The 25,370-nt window shown below is 45.0% G+C and overlaps 1 protein-coding gene across 11 annotated transcripts in view; it reads left to right on the top strand.

The window, feature by feature from the left end:
• The first annotated feature begins 1,133 nt into the window (after nucleotides 1-1,133).
• CACNA1C (calcium voltage-gated channel subunit alpha1 C) overlaps nucleotides 1,134-25,370 on the top strand; it is a 664,692-nt gene continuing 640,455 nt past the window's right edge. For all 11 annotated transcript variants that reach the window (XM_032593890.1, XM_032593889.1, XM_032593891.1 and 8 more), the window contains exon 1: nucleotides 1,134-1,647. In XM_032593890.1, coding sequence (XP_032449781.1) covers nucleotides 1,599-1,647 — 49 coding nt within the window. In that variant the 5' untranslated portion in view covers nucleotides 1,134-1,598. The remainder of the gene's footprint in view (nucleotides 1,648-25,370) is intronic.

The following is a 25,370-nucleotide window of genomic DNA, read 5'->3' as shown; positions in this document are numbered from 1 at the left end:
GAACTGCAGGTTTCCCTGCTAGAGCTGACGAAGGTCCATTCTACAGCAGCCCGGGCCTGCAGGGGGTGCCCTGGAACTGGCTGTGTGGTTGCAGTGATGGAGAGAAATGTTTGCTTCTCCGGGAAGGAGAGACGCTCAATAGATTCCTTCGGGAGTGGCAGGAATAATTAAGAGAAGTAGGTAAGGATATCCTAGTAGCACACGTGCTCGGCTGCCTCCAAGGAATTGGAAAACCTGGGTCTATTAATCTGTTCAGACATCTGGGCACCACCGCCTAGCCTACGAGGCCCCGCCTCTCCAGCCCTTTCTCTCTCTCTCCCCTCCCCTCTTCCCATCCTCGCCTCTACATGTCACTTCTACAACCGCTCTGATTATAATTGATCAAACAGAATCACGGAATCACGGCTCATTTTGCTGTTTTGTTCAGTGGCCCGATCTGCAAAGAGACTCTGGTAGTTGGGCAGATTGTATTCTCCCCTCTTGGAATTCCGCTCACAGAGGCCTTCCCGTCGTGGTCTGCCGCGCAGGGACACGCCGGTGCCGCCGAGGATAACGAGGGCGGGGGGCTGGAGGCAGGCGGGGTGGGGGTGGGGGACGCGGCGCCGGCGGCGGGGCGCGAGGGGGTGTGTCCGCGCCCCGGCCCGCCCGCCCCCCCTCCCGCCCTCCCCGGGGGCGCCCCGCGCGGCCCCTCACCCCCGCCCCTCGGCGGGCCCGCCGCCTCGCCTCGCTCCCCTTGACGTCATGTGGGCAGCAGGCTGGCTCGCGCGGCGCGGCCGAGGGCCCGAGCGGGTGCTCAACTTCGGGCTCAAGTCCGCGCGGTGCGCCCTGAGCCGTGCGCCCGGCTCCCCGCGCGCCGCCGCCGCCGCCACATCTGGAAGCGTTCAGCGCGTCTGCCTCCAGCGCGCCGGGCGGGCGGGCGGGCGCGGGCAGGGGAGGGCGCGGGCGCGGCGGGGCTGGGCTGGGCGGCAGTGAGCGCGGCGCTCTCTCGCGCGCCCGGTGTCTCCCTCTCCCTGCCTCTGCAGAAACAGCTCCCTGCCAGAACGGCGCTCGGCGCGGCGCGGCCCGGAGCGGCGGCGGCGCCTCTTCCTGCCTGCTAGCCCTCAGGAGTTGCTGGATCTTTTTGACAGAAAAAAGCCGACAGGGGCCTCGAGGAGGACTCGCCACGAGCGGGCAGAGACGGTTCGGCCCCCTGCTGGCCCGGGCGGACCCCTCTCCCCCCGTCCAGGGGTCCGCTGCTCCCCCACTCCCCTCCTTTCCACCTCTTCTCGCTCTGCCTCTCTCGATTTATTTTTTCGAACGGTGTAGCCGCCAGAGGTGCGGTGCTAAATTCTTGGAAGGGGCCCGGATGTACTGAGGATGCATTACAATTTCACAAAAGGAGGCAGTAGTGGAAAGGAGCAGTTTTTGGTGTTTGATGCAATAATGGGAATCAGGTAATCCTCAGAAGGGAAGAAGAAAATACTGCAGATCCACGGCTTCCTTGAATTTGCACGAAAGCCGCCGACCTCGGAGGAGGGATTAATCCAGACCCGCTTGGGGGTGTTTGGCCATTTCTTCCTCTTTGTGGCTTCTTCTCCTTTTAAAACAATTTTTGGTCAATGGTCAATGAGAACACGAGGATGTACATTCCAGAGGAAAACCACCAAGGTAAGGCTGGACCCCGCCGCCTCGCCGGGGCTCCAGCCCGGTCTCCCGCCCGGTCTCCCCGCCCTCTCCACCCCTCTCCCGCTCTCCCCCGCGCGCTCCCCGCGGCCCCTGGGCCGGTCCCTGCGGAGTTGCCCCGGGCTGCGTCCGCGAGGGGCGCCGGGCAGCGGGGCGCCTCCGCCTCGCCCGAGCGGCCGGGAGCCCGGCGGGACCCGGGCCGGAGCCGCCCGCGAGCCGGAGCGGAAAATTCCCGCCCCTCCCCCTCCCCGTGCCCGGCTTCTCCAGAGCATGTGTTTCCTATGAAATTCCAGGCGAGGGGGAAAAGTTCCCCAAGTGTCTGCTCTGCCTCGCTTTCTCGCGTTTGCCTGGGAAGCCCAACTGCCCGGCCGGCGGCGCCGGGGGGGAGGGGGCGCCGCCGAGCCCCGCGGGCCAGGGTCCCTCGCCTCGCTCCGGGCGCGGCTGGGAGCGCGCGCGCGCACCCCGCCCCAGGTCGGCCTCGCGCCCCCGGCAGCCGCCGGGCATCCCGCTTGCAGCCGGGCGCCCCTTCCCCCCGGCAGCGCGCTCCAGGTGGCGGGTGGGGGCCCGGGATGCAGATGTGAGACTCGGCGCCTCTCTCCCTCTTTCCCGTCTCCCTCGCTCCCTCTGTCTCCCTTCCTCTCGCCCGGCTCCCTTCTCCTCTCTTCCTCTCTCCCTCTCTCCCCCCTGGCTCACCTACACCCACCCACCTCTCTACTGCCATTGACCCCGAGTGCACCCACGCCCCGTGTGTTCTTATTCGCACCCACATGTGGGCTAGCACCTGAGGATGTAAGCAGTTAGAATTCGGGCGGTGTGTGGGCTTTGCTTTTTCATGTTTTAAGGAAATAATGAAAGGGTGTGCCAAGCTCACGCGGCTGCACACTATTGCCCAGTGTTTTGCCAGCATCTCCATCCTTGGCATCAAGTGTCACCAGCTCCCCTCAGTGAGGGGGAAAGGCTTTCAGGTAACTCCCCACTTCTTGGAAACTTTCTCCCTCACCCCCATCCCCATATTAACAAGTTATTATGTTTTGGCATTGCTCAGCAGTTAAGGTTATGATGGAGTGTGGAGGGTTGGTCTTGCTGGAGTGTGGCAGCCTCCAGCTTCATCTCTGTCTTGTCTCTATGGCTTTCTCTGTCTCTTTTGGGTGTAGTCTTTCCTTTTTCTCTCCCAGTTTCCCAAGCCTCCCTGTTTACAATCTTCCTTTCAATTTCTTCCTCCTGAATACCTGTCGCTGTTAGTCCTGTTACTTCCTGGGGTATACTTTAAGTGATTCTCTGAGGACCCCAGCCTGGTGTGTGTGGGGGGAGCGGTTGTCTCCATGTCTCTTTTTTCCAGCCTCCTCCTGCCCCCATCTCCACCATTTGGGGACAGAGCCCCTGTCCTTTAGAGCCACCTGGCTGGTCACTGTCCATCCTGAAACCGATTTGAGGGTCAGCTGTCCCTTTGCATTCCAGCTGGGGTGGCAGCATGAGGATTTTGACTTTTTGGTAGAAAGAATTTTGTCAAGCGCCATGGGTTCTAGGGTGAGCCAGGGCTTTGTCATTAGGGCAGCTTCTGTCCCTGGATTTCTCGATGCCATGACCCCATCCCTCACCTGTTCCCCTGTCCCCTTTCTAGCAGATGGAGCAGTGGATGCATTAGGAGGGAGAGGGTGAGAAACACAAAGGAAAGGGTGATATGTGTGAAGTGTGGGGATGGATGTCTCCCCTCCAGGCTCTCAACTCGGTGTGAGCAGCCTTGAAGAGGAGAGCTCAATAGTATTGTCCTTACTATCACTAATGATGGCAGTATACTGTGGTAAGAATTATTATTCGCATAACGATAATATTAGTTTACCAGGTCCCCTCTTACTGCAGGATAAACCCCTCTTGGCCCCTTTCCTTTCTTTTGCCCCTTTGTTCCCTGGCATCCTTCCTCCCACCCAATATGCAGGGAGCAGACATTAAAAGTAGGAGCACTGACCCTGGAAAGGTTTATGAGAAAGATGGAGGGACAGGAGCAAGTGAGCCGTGGCCGGGAGCTCTGCCTTTCCAGTAACATGCCAACAAACACTATGGCAACCTGAATTCCAGTTCTCTCCCTTGAAGCTGCAGTGATTATATAATTCACAGGAGCAATTTTGCCTCCATTCCTGGATGCGGTTCTCAGGTGAAAGAGCACCAGGATCCCTGTCTCCCCTCCATTTCCCATCCCCCTTTCCCTGGTCTTTGGCATTGCCCAGGGTTTTTTTTTTGCAGGGAGGCGAGATGGAGGGTGATGGAGGTAGGGAAGGGCAGACCTGGAAAAGCATGAATATCTACAAGGAAGGGGTTGCTGTGGTTTAATAACCAAAGGGGTGATGAAACATAATTGGGGGTTAGAGTTTCAGGAAAGAGAGTAGAGAAGCCAAACAATTACCTCAGATCAGTGATGGTGACGAACCAAAGAGTGGAGAACTGAAAAAGTTGCCAGTGGTGGGGCTTTACATTCTTCTCTTCCTGACAGAGTTGAAGGCACTGGATGCACTGGCCCTTTCTCCCCAGCTTTTCAGTGTTGTGTGTGTGTGTGTGTGTGTGTGTGTGTGTGTGTGCGCGCGCGTGTTAATTGAGAGTTGGGATATGGAGACCAGTGGCCAGTGCATTGGGATAGCCTGAAGGTTCACTGAAGGACTGGCTTTTGACCCTGGGCTTCAGGCTGGGAGTGGCTCATGTGGGCCTTGCCTCACCTCTGGTGCCCTATCTACTCGGTCCCACGCCAACCTCCCGCTTTTCTGGGCTGATTTTCCATTGCAGGCTCCAGCTAGCAAATGAGTTTCTTAATAGTCAACCAGTTAGCAAATAAAACATCAGAATGTCCCTTATCTGCTGGAGACAAGGCAGAGGGGAGAAACATGTGTTCTGGGAGGGAAGACATACTGTGCTTTTCTTTTAACTACTTAGCAATACGGCAGAATAGTAATCATCATAATAAAGTAATAATAATAATAATGATCACAGTTAACTCTCTTTACAAATGGTCATAGACAATGTTGCTTGCACCTTAGCTTGTGTGGGTTATGGAAAGCATGGCATTAGCTTCTCTTTCTCTGGGTACTGCATGAGGAAACTGGAGAAAAGGGGCTATTGAGGCTCAAAATATCATTCCTAGTATTGCTCTGATACTTTACAGTGTATCAGAATACTACATAATAAACTATATTACAAGAACCAATTATTCATTATTTCCATAGAGCACATGCTAAGAGTATTTAAATGCGCGCGCGCGCACACACACACACACACACACACACACACACGATAAGGAAAAGATTTCAGATTACACAAGAGTTTAATGCACTTTGGGGACCCAGTGAGTTGTGGAGAGGAATATTGGTAATGCAGCCCCCTAAGACTGTTTGGACATTTCTACCTCATATTAAGTGGAGAATTGTTCTCTACAAGTAGATGTTATAGGTATAGTACTTTGCAGATGAAACGGTGAGCTGTTAGCCCCTGCAGCTGCCTCTCAGAGTCTTGGTGATGACTTGAACTCTTCCTGCATTTTTTTCTTTGAGTGAACATTGTCCTAGGTGGGTTCATCTATGTATATAAGACTTTGGACTTAACACTGAAGCATACCGAATGGGGATTTTGAGGCCCTGCTGATCTTTGTATCCTTACTTCTGGCACAGGTCCCCGCTCATTCAGGCTCTTGATACATGAATGAATGCATGCTGGTGAGAACGAATGAATGGAGGCCTAGAAGACCTAAAGTGGATGTGCTTTCTGCCTCTCCCAGTAGGTGGCACTCCAGGGCTTAGGAGTCAGGAAAGGGGCAGTCTCCCTGCGTTTGGTGAGGAAAGATATTGGGAGAGTTTGGAGAGAATTTCCTGTGTGCTGTGACTCTTTGCTTATGCCTATACCTGCCCCAGTGCAGAGAACCCCAAAGACCAGTGTGTGTTCCCGTGCCAGCACACACACCAGAGGACCCCCCAGTGTGACTGAGGCCCTCAGTGACCTTGCCACCCTCTGGTAAAGAAAACCCACTTTGGATTTCTCCCACTTTTGCACACTCTTACCTCAGACTTCTGTTTACCTCTAAAACAGCATCCTACTCAGCCTTGAGGGAGCCTTTTGGGTGATTAGCTGAACTTGTTATGGCTGTATATTAATTTTCTCCCTGATTTACCATAGATGTTTTAGTAACCAGAAGGGCCAGGACTTCCCAAGCCCAGTGGAATATGAGGTGACCAGAAATTTGGGATTTGGAAACCCTAACCTATAGGGTTACAGAGCTTGTCCGCTCAAAGGCAAGAAGGCATTTTCCTAACTTTATTAGGGGAAAAAAAAAACACAAAAACAACTGGGTACACTTCACAGCTGATTTCTGTTTATGAGTCTGGCTGGGCTCATGCTGGGTAATGGCAGAAAAGCTCCCGAGACCCAGGTTAGTCAGTAACTGAGATTTGTTCTAATTTTCAGTGATGTTTTCCAACTCTTGGTTGTTTCTTTTCTATCCCTTCAGTTGGCCTTCTTAGTTGTTGTGGCAAATTCTGTGAGATCTGAGAACCTCTTGCTATCAGGTTAAGAAGGGGCGAATGAGTGGACCATAGCGTTTTCTTCCTTTTCAGTAATTCTTCCTGCCTGGTGAGGCATCTGTTTGTTACATGGTAGTAACAGGTCAGCTGGCGTCATCCCCACTTTTCCTTGCTGGGACTCCAAAATCAGTGCTCCGCATTCCAAAGGAAGAGACAATTTTATTTTCCAGTATGGACTAAAGAAAACTGATACATTGTTTGGGAAACACCTGAAGACTTAAGAGCAAAGCCAATTAGCAAATGATCACACTAATTTAGTCTGTTTTTAGATCCCATCCTCACTGTTGCCTCAGTTAATGCTGGGCACTGTGGAGGAGAGCAGAAGACTGATTTAAAAAAAAAAGCATGGGGAATTGTTTTGCAAAATATCAGGTGCTGAGTATTTAGCAACATGAGTGCTAAACATTCTGATAATGAAACAACACTCCAAGCCATGGCTGTCATTATTAAAATAATTTAGTAAACACCTGTTTACATGTACCTCAAGGTTAGATACTGTATAAAACAAGTAAAAGTGACAGGATCCCTCTGGGAAAATGGAATGATTTTCAGTGCTGTTCTAAACCCAGGTCCATAGACTTGAACTGAACCCGGGTCAGAAAAGCAGCATGGAGGGCTGAAGTAGTGAATGTGATGGTTTGAACCAATAGCCCAGGTACTATAGGAAAGGTCTTCGATGTATTTTAATTCCCAGATGGAGTGCTTCTGTATTCAAGATGAGGCTTTACTGACCCTAGGAGGTGCACACCTAGAACATTGCCACAGACCTTGCTTCTTTCCCTCCATGGTGTAGGAGCACTTGGAGGCAGGTGCTCGTGGCAAGAAGGCAACTGGAGCAGAGTCTCGGGTTCCTAGGAGGCTTGGGCCCCTGAGAGCCATGCTGCAGTTGTAGTCTGTGCCCTGTGTGGGTGGGGGCCCAGGAGGGCCTTGTAGAGGAGCAGAGTTGTGAAATGGCTGGGAGCTTCAGGAAGCCAGCTGTTGGGAGAAGGACGCAGGAAGAGGCCCAGATGACCGGGATGTGTCCAGGGTTGGGGGGTAGTTTGGGGAACACAGTTACAACTTGTGGAACTGAATTAAATCAAGTGGGGATTTAAGGGACATAAGGAAAGCAGTTTGGGCCTGGAGCTGGGGAGTCAAACAGAGGTTGAAAATAGGCCCTTCCCCAGAGACCAAGGGAATGAAGGGAATAGTAAATCTGGCTCAGAGCCAGAGAATGAGGAAAGGGTGGATTAACTGGCAAGAAGCCAAAAGTTCCTCCCCTTCCCAAAACCTCATCATACCATTGCTGTCCATAACATGTTCACTTAAAAACATCTTCTTGCTGCACTGTGTGCGTGTGTGTGTGTGTGTGTGTGTGTGTGTGAGAGAGAGAGAGAGAGAGAGACACAGAGAGAGGGTGGGGAGGGGGTGGTTCTAGATTCATGAGCTTTGAAGGGTTTGTCAAACAGACGTAGAATAAATGTAATGTCTCTGGGAATTTACTTTCTAGGATCAAAGCATTTTAAGGAACCTTAGGACAAACTCTGTTTCTAGTTACGAAAACAAAGGCTCCTAAAGAGTCAGTCACTCAGGCAGGGATGTGACAGAAAACAAGGTCTTCAGACTCTTTTTCCTCCTGCTTTCTCTTGACCACACTTGGTGTATGTTAAACCTGATAAGAAAGCATTGCTTAGTATTTCTGGTAAAATTTTGCTTAATCAACCTTTCAACCTCTCCCTATTCTACCTCTGTCCAATCCCACCTTTGTACTGACTTAAAATCACTTCTGAGATGTTAGATTTGGAAACAGAGTTGGAGTGGGGTGGGGGTAGCTATCATTGGAAAGGTTTAAAAATAATTTCTCAGGCTGCAGAGTAAAAGTTCATACATGTCCACAAGGACCTCCAACAAAATTCAGATCACTATTCTGTCTGCAAACAGATATAGCTCCAAGCTGTTTTTATTTGTGTACTTCCTTTCTGTCCCACTCTAGGCTCATTTCAGCCCCTGTGAGGGAGTGGGGTGATGAGAGGCGAGCTGTTCTGTAGGACTTCCCTTGGCGAACTGTTGGCAGTTCTTCGTGGACTGGCTTTGCTGTTGGCCAGTGCATGGAGTCACATCACTGCAGGGTAGAAACCGTGGGGACATTTAAGTTGCAGGCTGGCCAGAGGACCGGCTGCCGTGGACTCTACCTGAGTTGGAAGAACAAAGGCTTCTCCTTGCTTCTTTGTCAGGGCTGGTCTTCTAGGACAGGGCTCTGCCCAGGAGACGTTTAAATAAGGAGCCCTGGTTTAAATCAGCACATGGAAAGGAATTCATCTAGGACCTGCCTCTGACATTCCCATCATCCTTGAAGCGTTTGTTGGCTGACTTGTTTGGTGCTCTTATAAATCGAGAACTGGAAGGCCTTTTAGGCTGACTTGATCTCTAGCTTTAAGACAGGGGCATGAGCTAGACTCACCCTTAGAGATGTGGCCTTTGAGATCCCTGGGGGAAACCACCATTTCAGAACATAGTGTTGTGATAATTTCATGAAATATTCACACTGCCAATCTGCCAAGGGGGGTTTCTTTTAATACACTTGGCTACACTTGGTATTGCCCGCTTGAACCTAGCTAAAAAGAAAATAAAATAATCTTGTCTCCTGTCCTTTAGAGAACCAAGCCAAAATCCAGACAGTAAATGAATGTTCTTCCCCATATAGCCTGTGGGCAGAAATGTTGACTTGATTACTCAATTAAGCTCTATTTACTTTGTAACCATTGTGTCATGTTCAGTCATTTATATTGTTTTTTTCCTTCGAAAATAATCCATGTTGGGCTAAAAAACTTTCAAAGATGTTAGTTAGCAAAAGTAAAAAATAAAATAAATAAGACTACGGCTAGAAAAATGACTGGGGTCACATTCTTTGACTTGATCTTTTTTTGAGAGTTCTGAGGAATCAAGCCTTACATTTTTCATCTATAAAATGGAGATAAGAATCCTTAGCCAGTCAACTTTACAGGGCAGCTGTGAAGCTCCGTATGGGAGAATGAGTGTAAATCACCATGCAGGTATCAATTATTCTTATCAGAAAGCAGACCACTAGGGTTTGAAAAAGCAGTGCCATGAAACAACTTTCAAAGTGTTTCAAACTACTTTGTAGGTGTTATTGGATGACTGACATTATTCAAAATTTCAAAGATGGAAATGGAAAACAAAAAGCAACAGAGACCAAGGTGGTCTGGCTGATACCAGAATAATCAAAGAAGTGAAAAATTGGTCATGATAGGCTTGGTATTTTGGTTTTCTTGACATCTGTTAACCAGTGTGAGGCCAGTAGAATCCCAGGACCGTGGGACCGTCTGAACTGCTGTTTCCAACCAGAGTGTCAGGACCCGGGGGTGCAGGGTTTCCTTATGCCCACCAAGCAGCTGTCCACCTGACACGCTGCCGTCCTCTCCCACCCACAGCGTGAGGCTCCCTGCCTTCAGCCTAAGGTCCAAAGCCAAACTGGTCAGAAGTCCTTTGGTGGTCCAAATATCTGAAAATAGGGCCACTGAGCAGGAAGGACACCAGCTGGGCAAACGAATATCCACTTGCTTTCCGACATGAATTGCCGAAACCTAAACACAGCTCCTTAGTACAGAAGGACAGACTGACTGCCTGGAAAATAAAACTTTGCTTCAGATGTAAAACTTGCTTTAGAAAAAAAAAACCAAACCCCTATTTTTCATGAATAGTAAAAGTGCTAGAGGTTTGTAGATAAAGAGAGGGAATAGTTCCATGCAGCACTGAGACACTTACCACAATAGGAAAAGGCTTTAATTTTCCATCTTAAGTGACAGATTAGCCTTTAGTTTCCTAAAGCAAAAAAATCTCATCATTAAAAAGGGTGCTGGAAAATTCACGTTTAAGTTTGTACCTTGCTCCCCTCACTATGCCCCCTCTCCTAGCCTCGGGTCAGTCTGTAGAGTCTTTCATGCTTTCATTTTTATTTAAAAAAAAATAAGTTATATTGAAGTATAACTTCTTCCTTTTTATATTTTTAGAATGGGGCAGGAGTGATAACTACCACTTATTGAATGCCTAGTGTGTCTCCAGCAGTGTTCTTTGGGCTTCATGCGCTTACTATAATTTTGTCCTTATATCAGTCCTTTGCGGCAGGTGCTAATATTTTTCAGATGAGGAAACTGAGGACCAAAGATCTTGTGTATTGTGGCCAGCATCACCCAGACAGTATTGGGGTGTTAGAATTAAATCCAGGTCTGTTAGACTTTCAAAGCATTTGTTGTTTCTATTATTTCTCTATGTGGGGAAGAGGAGAAAGAAGAACTCACTATCCATCCATTTTGGAAAAAACTACCTTGGGCTAGCCTTATGGAACCGTGCTTGGATTTGCTCTGTGGAAACTCCAGCTTCTCCTGGTCATGTGTAGTAGATAAACAGTTGAACACTTGTTCTTTCTTTCTTTCTTTCTTTAGTATTTATTTATTTATTTATTTATTTATTTATTTATTTATTTATTTATTCTTTAGTATTTATTTATTTATTTATTTATTTATTTATTTATTTATTTTGAGAGAGAGAAAAGAGAGAGTGTGTGTGCATACACACACATACACATGTGTGCGAGTGAGTGGAGAGGGGCTGAGAAAGAGGATCCCAATCAGGCTCCACACTGCCAGCACAGAGCCCAACGTGGGGCTCAATCCCATGAACTGCGAGATCATGACTTGAGCTGAAGTCAAGAGTTGGACACTTAACAGACTGAGCCACCCAGACACTCCAACACTTGTTCTTCTTTGGTGGCTGCTATGTGGTCACTCTGCATGCCCCTCCTCAGGGTCCCATTTTCTGGCTATTCATTTATGCCCATGGTTTCTGACTGGGCCCTCTTTGGTTTTTCAGATCCCTCTGTAGATCTTAATGGTAGATCTAGACTAGTAAGTCTTGGCTTTGAGATGACCACTTCTTGGCATGGCTTTACTTCACCACCCATTCTTGGAATGTCTTCTGAGCAATTCCCTCCTGGAAAATGGACAGTCTCCATCCTCAAACAAGATTCTGACGAGTTCAGGGGACCGTCCTTGCAGCTGAGCTTTCAAGACTTCATGAATGAACGAATGAATGAACTATTTATTTTTAAATAACACCTTTGTGGAGATATAATTCACATGCCATAAAATTCACCCTTTAAAATATACAACTCAGTGGTTTTTAGTCGTTTTACAGAGTTGTGCAACCATCACCACTGTCTAATTCCTGCACATTTCATCACCCCAAAAAGAGATGGCAATCATTCTCCTTTTCCTCCTCCCTTCAGCTCCTGGAAACCATGAGTTTACTATCTGCCTGTATGGATTTTCATGCATTATTGTCAGCAATAATAATTCTACAATTGGAGCTCCTCTGTGTAGTCTAGCTGTTGGCAGCACATCTCATGCATTTCAGATCTAGGTATGTCGTGACAATCTGTATGATAAATGATTCAGTTAAAAGGAAGCACATGAGATTATTTAGAGACTTGCGTATCATTTAGAGCTGAAATTAAGCACTTTCTTTCACTTATGGAAAGAATGGTTTTAAGATTTATTTCTTTTAACTGGCTCAGTAAAGCTAAGTGTACAAGTCACATCTATTGATAGTTAAAGGAGATGTGAATGCTGACCTTTAAAATTTTTTTATTGTGGTAAAATATATGTAACAAAAATTTGCCATTTTAACCATCTTAAGTATTAAAATTCAGTGGCATTAATTTACAGTGTTGTACAACTATACCACTGTCTATTTCCAAAACTTTTTCTTCATTCCAAACAGAAACTCTGTTACCACTAAGCAGTAACTCCCCACTCCACTCTCTCCCCAGCCTCTGGTGACTTGTGATTTACTTTCTGTCTCTATGAATTTGCCTGTTGTAGATATTTCATATAAGAAGAATCATACAATGTTTGGCCTTTTGTGTCTGGCTTATTTCACTGATGGTGTTTTCAAGATTTAGTCTATGTTGTAGCAGGTGTCAGAACTCCATTCCTTTTCAAGGCTGAATAATATCCCATTGTAAGTATATACCGTATTTTGTTTATCCATTCATCAGTTGATGGACACTTAGGTTGTGAATACACTCTGGCTATTGTGAATAATGCTGCAATGAACATTGGGATACAAGTGTCTGTTTGAGTCCTCGTTGTTAATTCTCTTGGATATATACCAGGAGTGAAATTTCTGGTTCTGAATTATGACTTTTTAGTTAGAAGAGCCCATTTCCTTGTGTGACTCCCCAAGTTTGAATCCTGCAGAGGAAAAATATAGTATTATGAAGTTCCACTGTGTCAGTAATGAGAATGTAGTATTTTCTCTGGGGTCCCAGTGCCTATATCAGAAATTTGACTCTAATTAGGTGTTTAACAATCTAACAGCTGTCTTGATGAGGAGTGACTGATGCTGCCTCCATTCCAAGAAATAATGAACGTCCCTAGATTCAGTTCAGCGTTTACCTCCATGCTGACTGGGATTTGTAACTGGACAGGAAATGGGTGTTTGGCAAGACAAAGCTATTTAGTCTGTCTGTCTGTCTGTCTGTCTGTCTGTGTCTCTCTGTCTGCCCATCTGTGTAGTCCAGGGGCACCCATGTCTGTAGAGAGCTATATCCAGTCTGACAATCCTGATGATTGAGGTGGCTGCTGTTCCTCTGTACTGTTGGAAGGGCAGTGTGGCTGGGTTGATAGGGTCTCTCTTTCCCAGCTTTGGAGATGCTTGGGGGGAACCCGTGTCCCAGAGCTCTTGTCTACTCCTCACACCATCTGAAGTCTAGGCAAGGGAGGAAAAAAGTGTGATGGAAAAGAAACAGGGAAAAGAGTCAGGAAGAGAGGGAGAGAAGGGAGTGGATAGCAGAGGGAAAAATTTTAAACTTGATAGGTCCATGCTGGTGATTAATGGCCCAGTTAAAGATCAGGAAGCTTCTTTCCAATCTTGGGATGGCTTTTTTTGGTAATTGTCTTACCTAAAAGTAGTAATATTACCTTACATTTTGATTGACCTAAAATACCTTTTTAGTCCTTTTCATGTCTACTATTTTAGCTGTTCTTCAAAAAAAAAAAATCCATTGAAGTAGTGGGACAAGTGTTATTATTCCTAGTTTATCAGATAAGGAAAGCTGGGCTTAGAGAATTGGAACAACTTGCCTGGTTAGGGAAGGAAAAAAAACTAGTCAGGTTTATTTTTTTTGAGAGAATATTTTATGTTAGACTTATCTTATGTTTATTTTTGGGGGTCGCATATATGTTATTTCATTTATTCCTTACACGAACCCTATTAAAATTGGATAGCTTTTTGGTAACAGGATAGACTAGAATATACTTCTCCTTATTCTTGGTTTTGTGCTCTTTTTGTAGCCTGGCTGTATTACTGTTAGGGCACTATGTTCTGATGTAGGCACAGATCTTAAAGCCTCATGCCTGCTCAACTTCACATACTTCCATGAGCCTGTGCATCTTGATTGGTGGGTTCAGCCTGGTCATAAATGTGCGCATGTGCGTGTGTGTGTGTGTGTGTGTGTGTGTATGTGTGTCTTAGATTAGCAGAGCTCAGTATGCTAAGACAGAGATGCAGGTCACTTCGAAGACCAATACACTTAATTTTATCCAACTATTAGTAAATTATTCCCTTGTAGGCTCTGACTTCACATCCCCTCCCTGGTCCTGCTTATAGGTGTGTTCTGGCCATTGTCCATAGCTAAAATATTGCACAGTGTTTCTCCAAGGTCAAAAAGCTTCTGCTACCCTGTCTGGGTGCCTAGGTCATTCTGGGGCTCTAAGCTCCACATCTGAGGGGATTGCAGTGACTCACATCTCATATGTGGTCTGCAGTGGATAGGATCTTATGGCTCTGTTTTTCAGTTATTTAAAAGGCAAAAATTTTGACCTATGCCCAGCTGTCTGAAAGACCAGGAGATAAGAAGCCTTTTTCTAAGATAAGTTGACTGTGAAGTGTCCCTGAATGTGGGGTATCTCATGCCAATTGTGATGAAAATAATTTTAAGTTGTTTTTTCCCTTCCCAGAATTGGGATGGTTGGTCGTTCACAGAAAGTTATGAGCATCTGTTATCTGTAAGGCAATTTGCTCATAAGATCTCTGGATTCAAGGAGACCTTCAAGATTATAGTCTCTTGATTATCCCTTCCTTTAGGGAGTATGTAGTTTAGAAGGAGGCAAGATACACACCCACATTCACAGATAGAACTATAATAAAAGGCAAACTATGCTTGATGTTACAGGGAGGTAAAGATGAAAGCCTTACTGGTTTAAAGAAGGAGGGTAATACAGTTAGATGGAATAAGTAGAGAAGGCTTATGTAAAGATGATGACAGCTGGATCTTGAAGGGTGAACACAAGTAGGGTAGAGAGAGGGGTTGCACATTCACTACAAGAAGAATGGTATAGTCAATGGTATGTTGAAAGGCATGTGCATTGGATTTTAAAGGAATAGTGAATTGGGTTGGATTAGAGCACAAGTTATATATGGGCAGAAGTGAGAGTCAGGCTGAAGAGCTTGCATCCCATTTGGTAGGCAGCGGAGGACCACTGAGTGAGGAGTGGTATGGTCAGAGCTGCTCTGCCAGAAGACCAGGCAGGGAGCAGAGTAAAAGATGAAGTGGGGGTGCTAAGACTGCAGGTGGGGGGACATTTATGAGGTCATAGTCCAGGCATGAGAGGGAAGAAGGGCTTTTCTTAACAAAAGCCAGAGGGCAAGGGAATTCTTTGCTGTTGTCTATATGGAAAGGGGAGAGGGTGGATTTAGGGAGTAAATGGAAGATACTCAGCATATGTGCAGAATTAGAGTTTGTTTGTTTGTTTATTTATTTATTTAATTTTTTTTTTAGAGTTCATTTAGAGGTGATGTTTGAAACTGTGGGAATGGATGAAATTATTAGGGAGAGGGAACAGAGAGACGAAAATGATGAAGGGGCTGAAGATGGAGTCCTTACATTCAAAGGATAGGAAGGGGAAGAAATGGAGCAGACAGAACCAGAATGGTCAGGGAAGTAAAAGAAGAGCCTTGCTACTGTGGAGCCATGGAGGGCAAGAAGGCCATCGCTGTCAGTATTAAATGGACTAGTGGGTAGGGAAGATGGGAACTGAGAGAACTCTACTAGATTTGATGATCTGGGTATCAGCAGTGGACTTTGAAAGTGGGTTCAGTCAGACTGCCTGGTGCTGAGGCACGGTTGATGTGATGGGAGGCATAAATGGACCACTCTTTCTACTCTTTCTAGAGTCTTGACTGTGAAGGAGAAGAGAAGAGATGGATTTGTTGGCACATGAGAGACGACATGGAAGTGCGGGACTGTTGATGAAGCAGATCTAGAAGGCAGTTGGAAGTGGGGTCAGGGACAGGAACGGGAGGTTTAACCCCAACCAAGGAGGTACAATTCTGTCTTCAGAAATAGACTAACAGTGAGCAGAGGATGAGAACATAAAGAGTTGTGAGGGAGAGCTGAAAAAGGAGATATTATGGGTCTCAGGGACTGCATTGCTGGATCCTGAGACAGATGAAGGCAGTTGTAGTGTAGTCTGAGTTTGAAGACACAGGAAGAGGCAACGGTCAGTAGAAAATACTATGGGACATCCCAAAGATAATCAGTAAGTGTTGCTAAGTCAGAGGAAACCTGGTTGAGGTCAGGAGGCATGAGTTAGGGGCCAGCAGTGATCAACATTCCTAGGGAAAGTTTTTCCAGAACTGAGTTTGCCAAAGTGAGATAGGCACTAAGTAGGTCAAGGGGGCAGAGGACTCTAGTTCTGTAAAGAGATAAATTAAGCTAGAGTTGATGTGGGAGAATGGAGGTGGTTGCCTAGGACAATTGAGGTGGCTGGTGGGAATGGAGGTCTCAGGACACATAATTTTAGTAGGATTCATGAGTCTGAATCCTCCAGCCTGCCTGTGTTCTCATGGATTATTCATCAGAATAGCTGGTTGGCCACTTGAGCTCTGAGTGGATGTACAGAGGAGCAGGTGGGCTTTCTTTGGGGAACATAAGAACAGGAAGAAGATGGCAAACCTGGGTGGTGGGGATAATGGCAGTGTAAGAAGAGTAGATATAAGGTGGTGGACTAAGGTGTGTGTGTGTGTGTGTGTGTGTGTGTGTGTGTGTGTGTGTGTGTGTGTTTGTGTGGAAGGGTAAGTGCATGGAGACAAATTTTACTGAAGTCTTAAAATTTGGCTTCCTGAGAACCTTCTGGGCACTAACACCAAAGCAGAGAGCCCATGCTCCGGAGACCTGAGGTCATGTTCAAGACAAGGATGGAAGGAAGCAGGTGACATCAGGACTGGCATAGAGGTGGACATAAAACATCAGGTTGTCACAAATAGTCTTGGGCATCATGGACAAGGAGTTTGCACTTTTGGCCTCAGTCATGGCTCAACAGTAGACAGGAGTGTTCTGGACAATTCAGATGAGAAGTGCCGGCTTGGGGTGGCACTATGATATTAGTTCCTTGGAGAACTGATTAGCCTTTGTGGAGTGTTAAGCTTTATGATTTCATATCATTACAACTGTATGTATATAAAATTCCCGAGAAAAGAACAATTTATTATTTTTTCTTTATCCCCTCCCTCTCATAACCTCCCATAACAAAAATGTTATAAACCACTGGAAAATCTCAGGCTGGATCCCATTGGAGCTTTGCAATGCCTGTAGTTTCCTGCAAAAAGAAATATATGATATCTGAATGTTTAATGAGAGGATGTAGTTTTTGGTGCCAAGGACAATAACACTCTTTGAATGCCATGGACGTATACTCTTCTGGATGGTACTTCATCCAAGAAAGAGTTGATGACCAGGAGGCACCCCAGGCTCTATCCCAGTCCTTGCCACATGTATAGGGACTCTAGTAAGAAGTCTGACAGGCAGCCTCTGTGGACTGGAAAGCCTTGCCTAAAGGCAGTGAGAGGGGCAGTGGCTGCAAAGGCCTAGTGATTTGAGTAGGGGAAGCTAGGCCCCTGCACTTCCGCTCATGTTCTCTGCACTGACCATCACAGTGAAATGCACAGATAGTCCAGTGGCTGCAAGTCCTGCCTTTTTCCTCTAGCTCCCTGAACCCATCCCCCACCTCTTCCACTAGACCTGACCATTGTGTGGCACAACCCCAGCGAGAAGAGTGAAACCTTTATTGGGAAGCACATTTTTCTGCCTTTCTTAGGTAGTGAAGTGGCACTAGTTGCCGGTCTGCCTTCCCAGAAACCTCTGGGAATTGGCATGACCAGTCCTGTGGCCACCATTTCACCTTGTCTGGCTTTATCTGGGAAACCTCTTTGCCGAGTTTGGCCTTTTATTCTGGAGAAACTCAAGGTGGCAATGACCCCACCTTGATCTCTTGCTGGATCTGGGCAGCAAGACTTTGGGATTTTCCCTTTTTCCACTCCAGGGAAACTTGGGCAGAATGCACCCCTTTCCTCTGAGGGTATCAGTTGGGGAATGGGCTGAGTCTGAATGCACCGGTTTCCTCAATTCCTGTTGCACTTTCCAGACAACTGGTTCTAGATATTTCCTTAGAGTTTGACTTAGCTATCATAGAATAAAGGGGAAAAGAAGATCCTAAAGAAGAAAATGGCCTTAAAAATGTTCTTGAGTTGGATGAAGAAATGGAATAGACCTGGTGTCTCCAAGAGGTAGGCACAGCTCTTCTTTGAGACATCCACAGAGAGCACACTGGGCAGTCACATTTATGCACACTCAGCCCAGGGACAGGCATATGTCAGTGCCTCCTGAGGGGTTATAAATAGGTTGTGGTCCATTTGAAGGAGAGAGGATAAAATGGTAGTAAAAGTCATCTTTATTGTGTTTTAGGCCCAGAAGTAAATGAACAGCAATTCTAAACCTTAAGGAAGTGTTCCTTTAGCACTTGGGGACCAAATGCTTTCAATTTCTTTGGCAAGTATCTCCATGCGGTATGTGTATGTGTGTGTATGTGTGAGAAAGAAGAGGCAGAGAGGAGGAGAGAACAGCATGACTTAGCTGGAAACCTCTGAAAGACAGCATGTTGTTACAAGGTTCAGGCATGCCTGGGCGCAAGGAGACCTGTGTTTAGATGTACCTCAACCTCTTGCTTTGGAATTTTGGTTGAATCATTTAACTCCCCTATGTCTCAGGATCTACATCTGCTACCACTCTGTGCCCCACCCCCATTAAGAATCTGTTTATTCTTTTAGCCCCATTTATAAATGACGATTACTTGAATATTTCATAGGGATTAATTGAAGTACCACAGGAGAAAACTTATTGTGTCCAGTCCTTTATATACTCTCAGCTACACAGGGAAATTGTAATGTAGGCTCAAATGCTTAAAGAATATTTCTGAGCCAAGTTCTTTCTAAGAAAGAACGTCTTGGGGCTCCTAGGTGGCTCAGGTGGTTCAGTGTCTGACTGTTGGTTTCAGTTTGGGTCATCATCTCATGGTTCATGAGATCAAGCCATGCATCTGATTCTATGCTTTCAGTGTAGAGCCTTCTTGAGACAGTCTCTCTCTCTCTCTCTCTCTCTCTCTCTCTCCTTCCCCTCTCCTCTCTCTCTGTACCTCCCCCACTTGTGTGTATGTTCCTCTCTCTCTCTCTCTCAATAAATAAATAAATAAATAAATAAACAAACAAACATTTAAAAAAAGAGAATGTCTTAGGTGATAAAGGAAGAATATAAGACAACCTTGCTCTGGAACTTCAGAAATAGTACCAGAGAAAAGGGCTTTGGGCTTAAAATTTTTTTTTAATGTTTATTTCTTTTTGAAGGAGAGAGAGAAAGACAGAGCATGAGTGGGGGAGGGGCAGAGAGAGAGGGAGAGGGAGACACAGAATCCAAAGCAGGATCCAGCCTCTGAGATGTCAACACAGAGCTGGATGCAGGGCTCGAACTCATGGGCTGTGAGATCATGACCTGAACTGAAGTTGGACACTTAACCAACTGAGCCACCCAGGTGCCCTGGGCTTTGGGGTTTAAAGGCATGGGAATGTCCTGTGTTTCCCTGGCCTAGAGAGGGGTTCTTGAATTGAGGATGCTTTATCTTACATGCAGTAGATGTGATGAAGAATTCAAAGCTGCTCCCAAGGAAGCTTTTGTGAGGAAGCTTTATTTCATCTTTTATTCTTTTCCTTTCTTCTTGGTTTCTTTCCTTAATATGGAAGCACATATTTTATAGTTCTTTCAGGAATGGTCTAGAGTGGTAAATTTCAAACTTCCTCAGTCTTTGTTTGACATTGTCTTTTTTTCTTTTGTCTTCACTCATGAATGATGTTAGGTACAAAATTCTGTGGTAGTAGTTTTACTCCAGCAATTTGAAGATATTCCATTTTCTTCTGGACTCTATTGTTGCAGATGAAAAGTCTGCTATAAGCCTAAATCACTATTCTGACTTAAAAAGATACTCTTTGACTTTAGTGTTATGTGGTTTTACACTGTTGAGTTAATACAGGATTTAAAAAAATCTTGCTTAAGACTTGGTGGGATGCTTCAATCTACAGATTCATATTGTTCTCCAGTTCTGTAAAATCCTCAGTCATTTTTAAATATTGCCTCTCCCCTGGTCTATTTTATTCTAGGACTCTATTATTAAAATATATATTGATCTTTCTCATTTTACATTTTCTCTTAAATTCTCTTTCATATCTTATATTCCATTATCCCTCTTTGTTATATTCTGAATAATTTCTTCAGCTCTATCTTCCAATTCACCAGTTTTTGCTTCATTTCTTCCTAAACTACTGTTTAGCCTTTAAATGCATTTTTATTTTTAATGGCTATTTTGTTTCTAAAAGTTCTATTTTGTTCTTCCTCAAAAAATTTTTAATAGTGTATTTTTTTCCCTTTTGGTTTCTATTCCATATTTTAGATTGTTAATAATTTTAAAATATATAAATCCTATAAATCATATATATACTCTATACATATAAAGTGTGTATAGTCTATTTAAAATTGTTTCATCTACTTCAGCCCTTGGGGAATGGTTATTCTTGTATCCACTGACTTTCATTGGTGGTGGATCATTTCCTTCTGTGGCATATAAATTTTGCCATCTTCTTTGTGAATTTTTTTCCCTTGGGGTTTTAAGCACCTTGAGTTGTGGAGGTCTTACAATAGTGCTGTTTTGCAGTTGCCTCTAGTGCGTAGTCTTGGTGGTTTCAGTGTCCAGAAACAGTTTTTAATATTTGCTTCTCGACTTAAAGTGCCCACAGCACACTGGTGCTTTAATTATCGTGAGAAAAAAATATTTCAGACCCAGAATTTCAGTCAGAGATTAGTGGAACATGTATATGAAATGAATTGACTCAGACAAACAGGAAACTATTTTATTTTATTATTTTATTTTATTTTATTTTATTTTATTTTATTTCAGTTTATTTTGAAAGAGTGAGAGAGAGTGTGTGCAAATTGGGGGAGGGGCAGAGAGAGAGGGAGGGAGAGAGAGAGAGAATCCCAGTCAGACTTTGTGCCATTAGCACAGAGCCCAACACAGGGCTTGATCTCGTGAACTGTGAGATCATGACCCTGAGCCGAAATCAAGAGTCAGACGCTTAACCAACTGAGCCACCCAGGTGCCCCAAACAGGAAATATTTTAATTTTTCTACCGTTGCTGCATACAGACCCTCTCTGTTGGATCTCCCTTGCCTTTTCTATCACATTCTCTCAGGCTTATCTTTTCTTTCCACTCACATCCAGTTACTAGAATAGTCTCATTTCAATAGTTAGGACTCATGTTACAGATATTAAAAAAGTCCATAGACTATTTCAGGCCTTACCCATGGCTTTCAGATTTGTATGGAGAATAGTGTAGTGATCTATTTTTTTTTTCCTTCTTCTAGCTCTTCCACTTCTCCCCTATTTCTGCACTTCTAGGATTAGGACAGAGGAGAAAAATTTAGAGGAAGTAAGGCTAAAGTCTCTCTCCTTGGTGCTGTTTCTTGCCAGAGATTGGTTGACTGTCATGTTCTGTGCTGTGGTACTCATCTCAATACTGGCTCTTTGGTCATTTTTGTGGGTTCTTTGATGGTCCTCATGGGGTCCTTTATACCACAAAGCTCCCTGATGTGGGTAATGTGGAATCTCCCAGACTTCTTGTGAATCTCACAGCCTCTTTATGCTGAGGCAACCCTCTTGGGTGGAGTATTTTACAGTGGCTTCAATCCAGCCACCTTACAGTGCCATTAGCTCAGCCCAGTAAAGGCTGCTGTGTTTAGTTAAAGTTTGGAACTGCAGGCAGCTTCCCATTGTTGCCCTTTCTTCTTACCCTGTCTCCAGTTCTCCAAGAATTCTCTAGAATTCTTGAGGCAGGAAGCAGGCAATGTCCTTTGGTTTTTGTGTGCACCCTCCAGACTCTAAAAGACATGGGTCAGCGCTTTCCCCACAATAGTCCTCTGTTCTGGTTCCCTGGGGAGGGCATGTGGGTCCTGTCCCTTAGTGGGCATCAGGCTAGGAGGTGGCAGGCTGGTCTCTTTTTATCGCAGGCACGCCAGTCTCAAGAGATGCTCCCCTTGGTACTCACCTCACTTGGCTTGGGAGGGAGGGGGAGGGTTGGAGAAGCACACTCTGCCATAGCCCCTACCTTATTACCTCTAGGACTCCTGTTTCTAGTCCTCTGCTTATATGGGCTGGATGGGGTGATGGAGGGAGGGTGAAAGGACCAGTTTGGTTACCTCTTACTTTTGCAGCAAGGTATCTGTCCAGTACCTTCGTTGTCTGAGGAATACTTCTCATTGATTGTTCTTAGGTTTGGGGCTTCAGCTGGAATTCTGAGACAATAGGAAAAGTACCAATCAGCATCTGGTGACCCACATTTCCTTATCTCTTTCTTGGATGGTGGGCAGAGATTTTAGACTGGGTTTTTTACTGGGGAACAGTTTTTCCAGGTTCTTGGCTTTTGCCAAGGCCTCAGTTCCCATTCTTGACTTTGTGGGGTCCCTTAGCTATGACTCCTCCCACGTAGATGTTAAAAGCCCAGCTCTGGCTCCACATCCTCCAGGGCCATCACAGCTGTAGTGCTTCGGCTTGTTACTCAGCTTTAAGTTCTCTCTTTCTCCCTGGGACTGAGGAATTCCCTTTCTTTGTGTCAGCTCATATTGTTCAGCATTTCTCTGCATAGTAAAACAATGAATTTGGTTTAAGCTTGGCCTGCCTCATTGCCAGAACTGGAAATTTGCATCTGTATTTTATAGACCACTAATAATAATTCTACTTCCATCACAAAGATGTGAGGACAAATGAAATCATGGATGTGGACATGCTTGGAAAATTTTGACCCATTTATGAAGAAGGGGTTATTATAAATATACCTCTGCTTGGTTTGTTAAATCATTCTCCCTTGAACTGGTACTTTAGTAAAACTATATTTTTAAGCAAAACTGTCAATGTGACATGATGATATTTAATAGTTTACCTCCTTTAACTATCACATTCAGTTTATGGCCCCTAATTATTTCCAGTCTATCCTTTGAGACTTACTCATTTAGAGTATTTTAAACTTTCTGGATGTCAGTCCATTATTTCTTCTTTTTAACATTGTGAAGTATAAGAGGTATATATTAGGTATACATTAAAACAAATTTTCGTACATTAGGTGCCTGTTAGGTATATTAAGTATATACCAGGTATATCAGGCTGGCTCATTCTGCTTTTTTTCACTTAGGAAACCAAAGACAGATCGGACTATCAATCATCAATCATCAATCAGTCAGTTAATGTTAAGTGAGTGCTTGCTCTGAGCTTGGCACTATAATAGCCACGTAGCAGAGGGCATAGACAAGCATAACCAATTTTGACAGCCATGTATGAAGCATCTAGCAGAGCCAGATAGACACAGTGCTGAATATATTGAGGAATAAAACAGATGGGCATCTGCCCCCTGGAGCTTACAATGGAGCCACTGGCTGAATTGCATTAGGATTTCTCAGTGATAGCAACATGGTACATTGTTATAACCATACTTATTTGGTAAGTGAGTGAATCCTTCAGACTCTGGAAGTCTTGCTCAGTTTTTTTTTTTTTTTTTTACAGAGCGTTAGTATATAGACTGATACCATAATCCCATCAGGGATAAATTAAAACAAAAACCAAAACAAAACAGAACAAAAACGTAGTCTGGAAGTTGAGCAACTTTTGGTATGAAGGCATGAAACATAGTATGAAAAATGATTTTATGGGGCTTGTTTGCTATCTCTGTATCATGGAGGTTTGTCTCTGGTTGTCATTTCTGTGCTCCTCCATTGCTGTGGAGCTTTTTCAGATTACTGTTAGGAATCCAGAGCTCTTTGCTTTTACCTCTCCTTTCCTCTGTCAAGACATGCTCACAGAAAAAGGGCTCAGATATTCAACAGAGTCATGAAGCACTGTCCTTGTCCATCCTGGCAGTCATGGGTGTGTCTTGAGTGAACTCTGCTGTCCCTTGAAGCCAACACCATCCCTTGAGGGTGTGAGGAGAATGGTTCCTTCAAAATCAGTTAAGAGCTCCTCCAGAAGGAATAGGGCCATGAGGACCCTGCTCAGAGGGAGACTGGAATCAACAGTTTATATTTTTCTATAAAGTTACATCATTTTTATAGCTTCTCCAAAGTATTAGCATGTCCAGCCTTTTGTCTAATTGTGAAATGAAAGATTTTGTCTCTTTTTTTTCAGGAATTCTAGACTCAGAAAATTAAGGTCAAGAGGAATTAGTAAGACTAAAATCATTTCATAGATGATTTTACTGAGCTTATGGCTTCAGATTAAATTAGTAAAGGATATAGCTAAGATGGCAAACAGGTTCCAGGTTCTGTGCCCATTCAAGACTAGTAATGGCTACCTGGACTGCCACCTGCTGAAGACGATTCTAACCATTGCCCAAACTGGGGAAAAGAGTGTAGTGATTGATTAGTGATGTCTGCCACAGACTTAGGATGGAGTTAAGGCATGCAACACACCTACTATTTTGGCTATTCTTGGTAGAGATGGACAGATGCTTAGGTTATATTTTAAATAGCCATCAGATCCAGTTACTTCTGTCAAACAAATAGCCAATTCAACAGCAACAGCAAAAAATAAATTGAAATATGTGTTTGCTATAATGAAGAAAAAAAGAAAAGTCTTGTCCATTTTATAGACTTTGTTTTTCACTTTTTATTCAGGTAGGTTGTTAAATCATAGACAATTTTTGAAAGGTGAATTAAATATGAGAGATTCTAATTTCCGATTTAACTTTCCTGGAGGAGTCACTAGATAGTACTTTGTAGTTTTATATTGTCTTTCTAAATATTTTTCAAAGCATTTCATACATAGTATCTCATTTTATTCTCACTTGATCCCTGTGACAGATTTGTTTCTAGTGCATAGCAGAGGTAACTGTGCTCAGAGATGATCTGGCTTGCCAAAGGCAGTCACGAGCAGTTGAGGGGTTGGCCTTGATCCCTGGCTTCCTTCACTTGTACCATGAAATTTCTGTGACCCCTCTGGGGTCTCCAGGAGATTTCTGCCCAGCTGATTATTGTTGATACATTTTCTAAGGGGCAGGAGACTGTATGCTGGGGCAGTGACTCAAAATAGCGTCTGTTCCCTGCTTAAGAGGTTGTCCCGTCAGCAGCAGCCTGATGAACTAGACCCCACTGCTTCGGTAAAATACTTTGGGGTTTATAGGATGGAAAGTTTTGTTTAGAAATGAAAATAGCCCATAGTCATTTGTACCCTGAAGTTGTCAGCTGATGCTGTCTGAGTCACCCCTCACCATCTTCTGGCACTCTTGAAGGGCCTCCCAGTGGTCCACCTAGAGTGGTCTGAGCGTGGCCATATTTGGCTTTCTAGAGCTTGTTGGCTTTGGAAGTGCCTTTCAACCTGCCAACACCCAAGTGGGGACCCAGATCAAGCTGTGCATTTAAATGGCCAGGCAGCAGAGAGGGCTCAAGTGGAGACATCCAAGGGATGTGGGGCCATTTACTTAACATAAATCAGCTCTCTGAGCGGGAGTGTCTTAATGCATTCCTTTGGTTATAAACAGTTTAGCGTCATGACAGCCAACATTTTCTCACCCCGCTTTCCCTAGCCCAGACCGCCATTTGGATTGTTTCTGCAACCAGGGACTTTGATGACTGCAGGGGATGGTAAGGAGGTCCTTCTGAAGAATAGTAAGCTGTTATTTATCAGAACCTTCTTCCTGGAGTGTTTGTGCTCAGTGGGTGCATGT

Source organism: Lynx canadensis, chromosome B4 (genome assembly GCF_007474595.2).
Source record: "Lynx canadensis isolate LIC74 chromosome B4, mLynCan4.pri.v2, whole genome shotgun sequence".
Taxonomy (NCBI): Eukaryota; Metazoa; Chordata; class Mammalia; order Carnivora; family Felidae; genus Lynx; species Lynx canadensis.
Note: the sequence above shows the minus strand (reverse complement) of the source record. Positions and strands in the feature narration are given on the sequence as shown.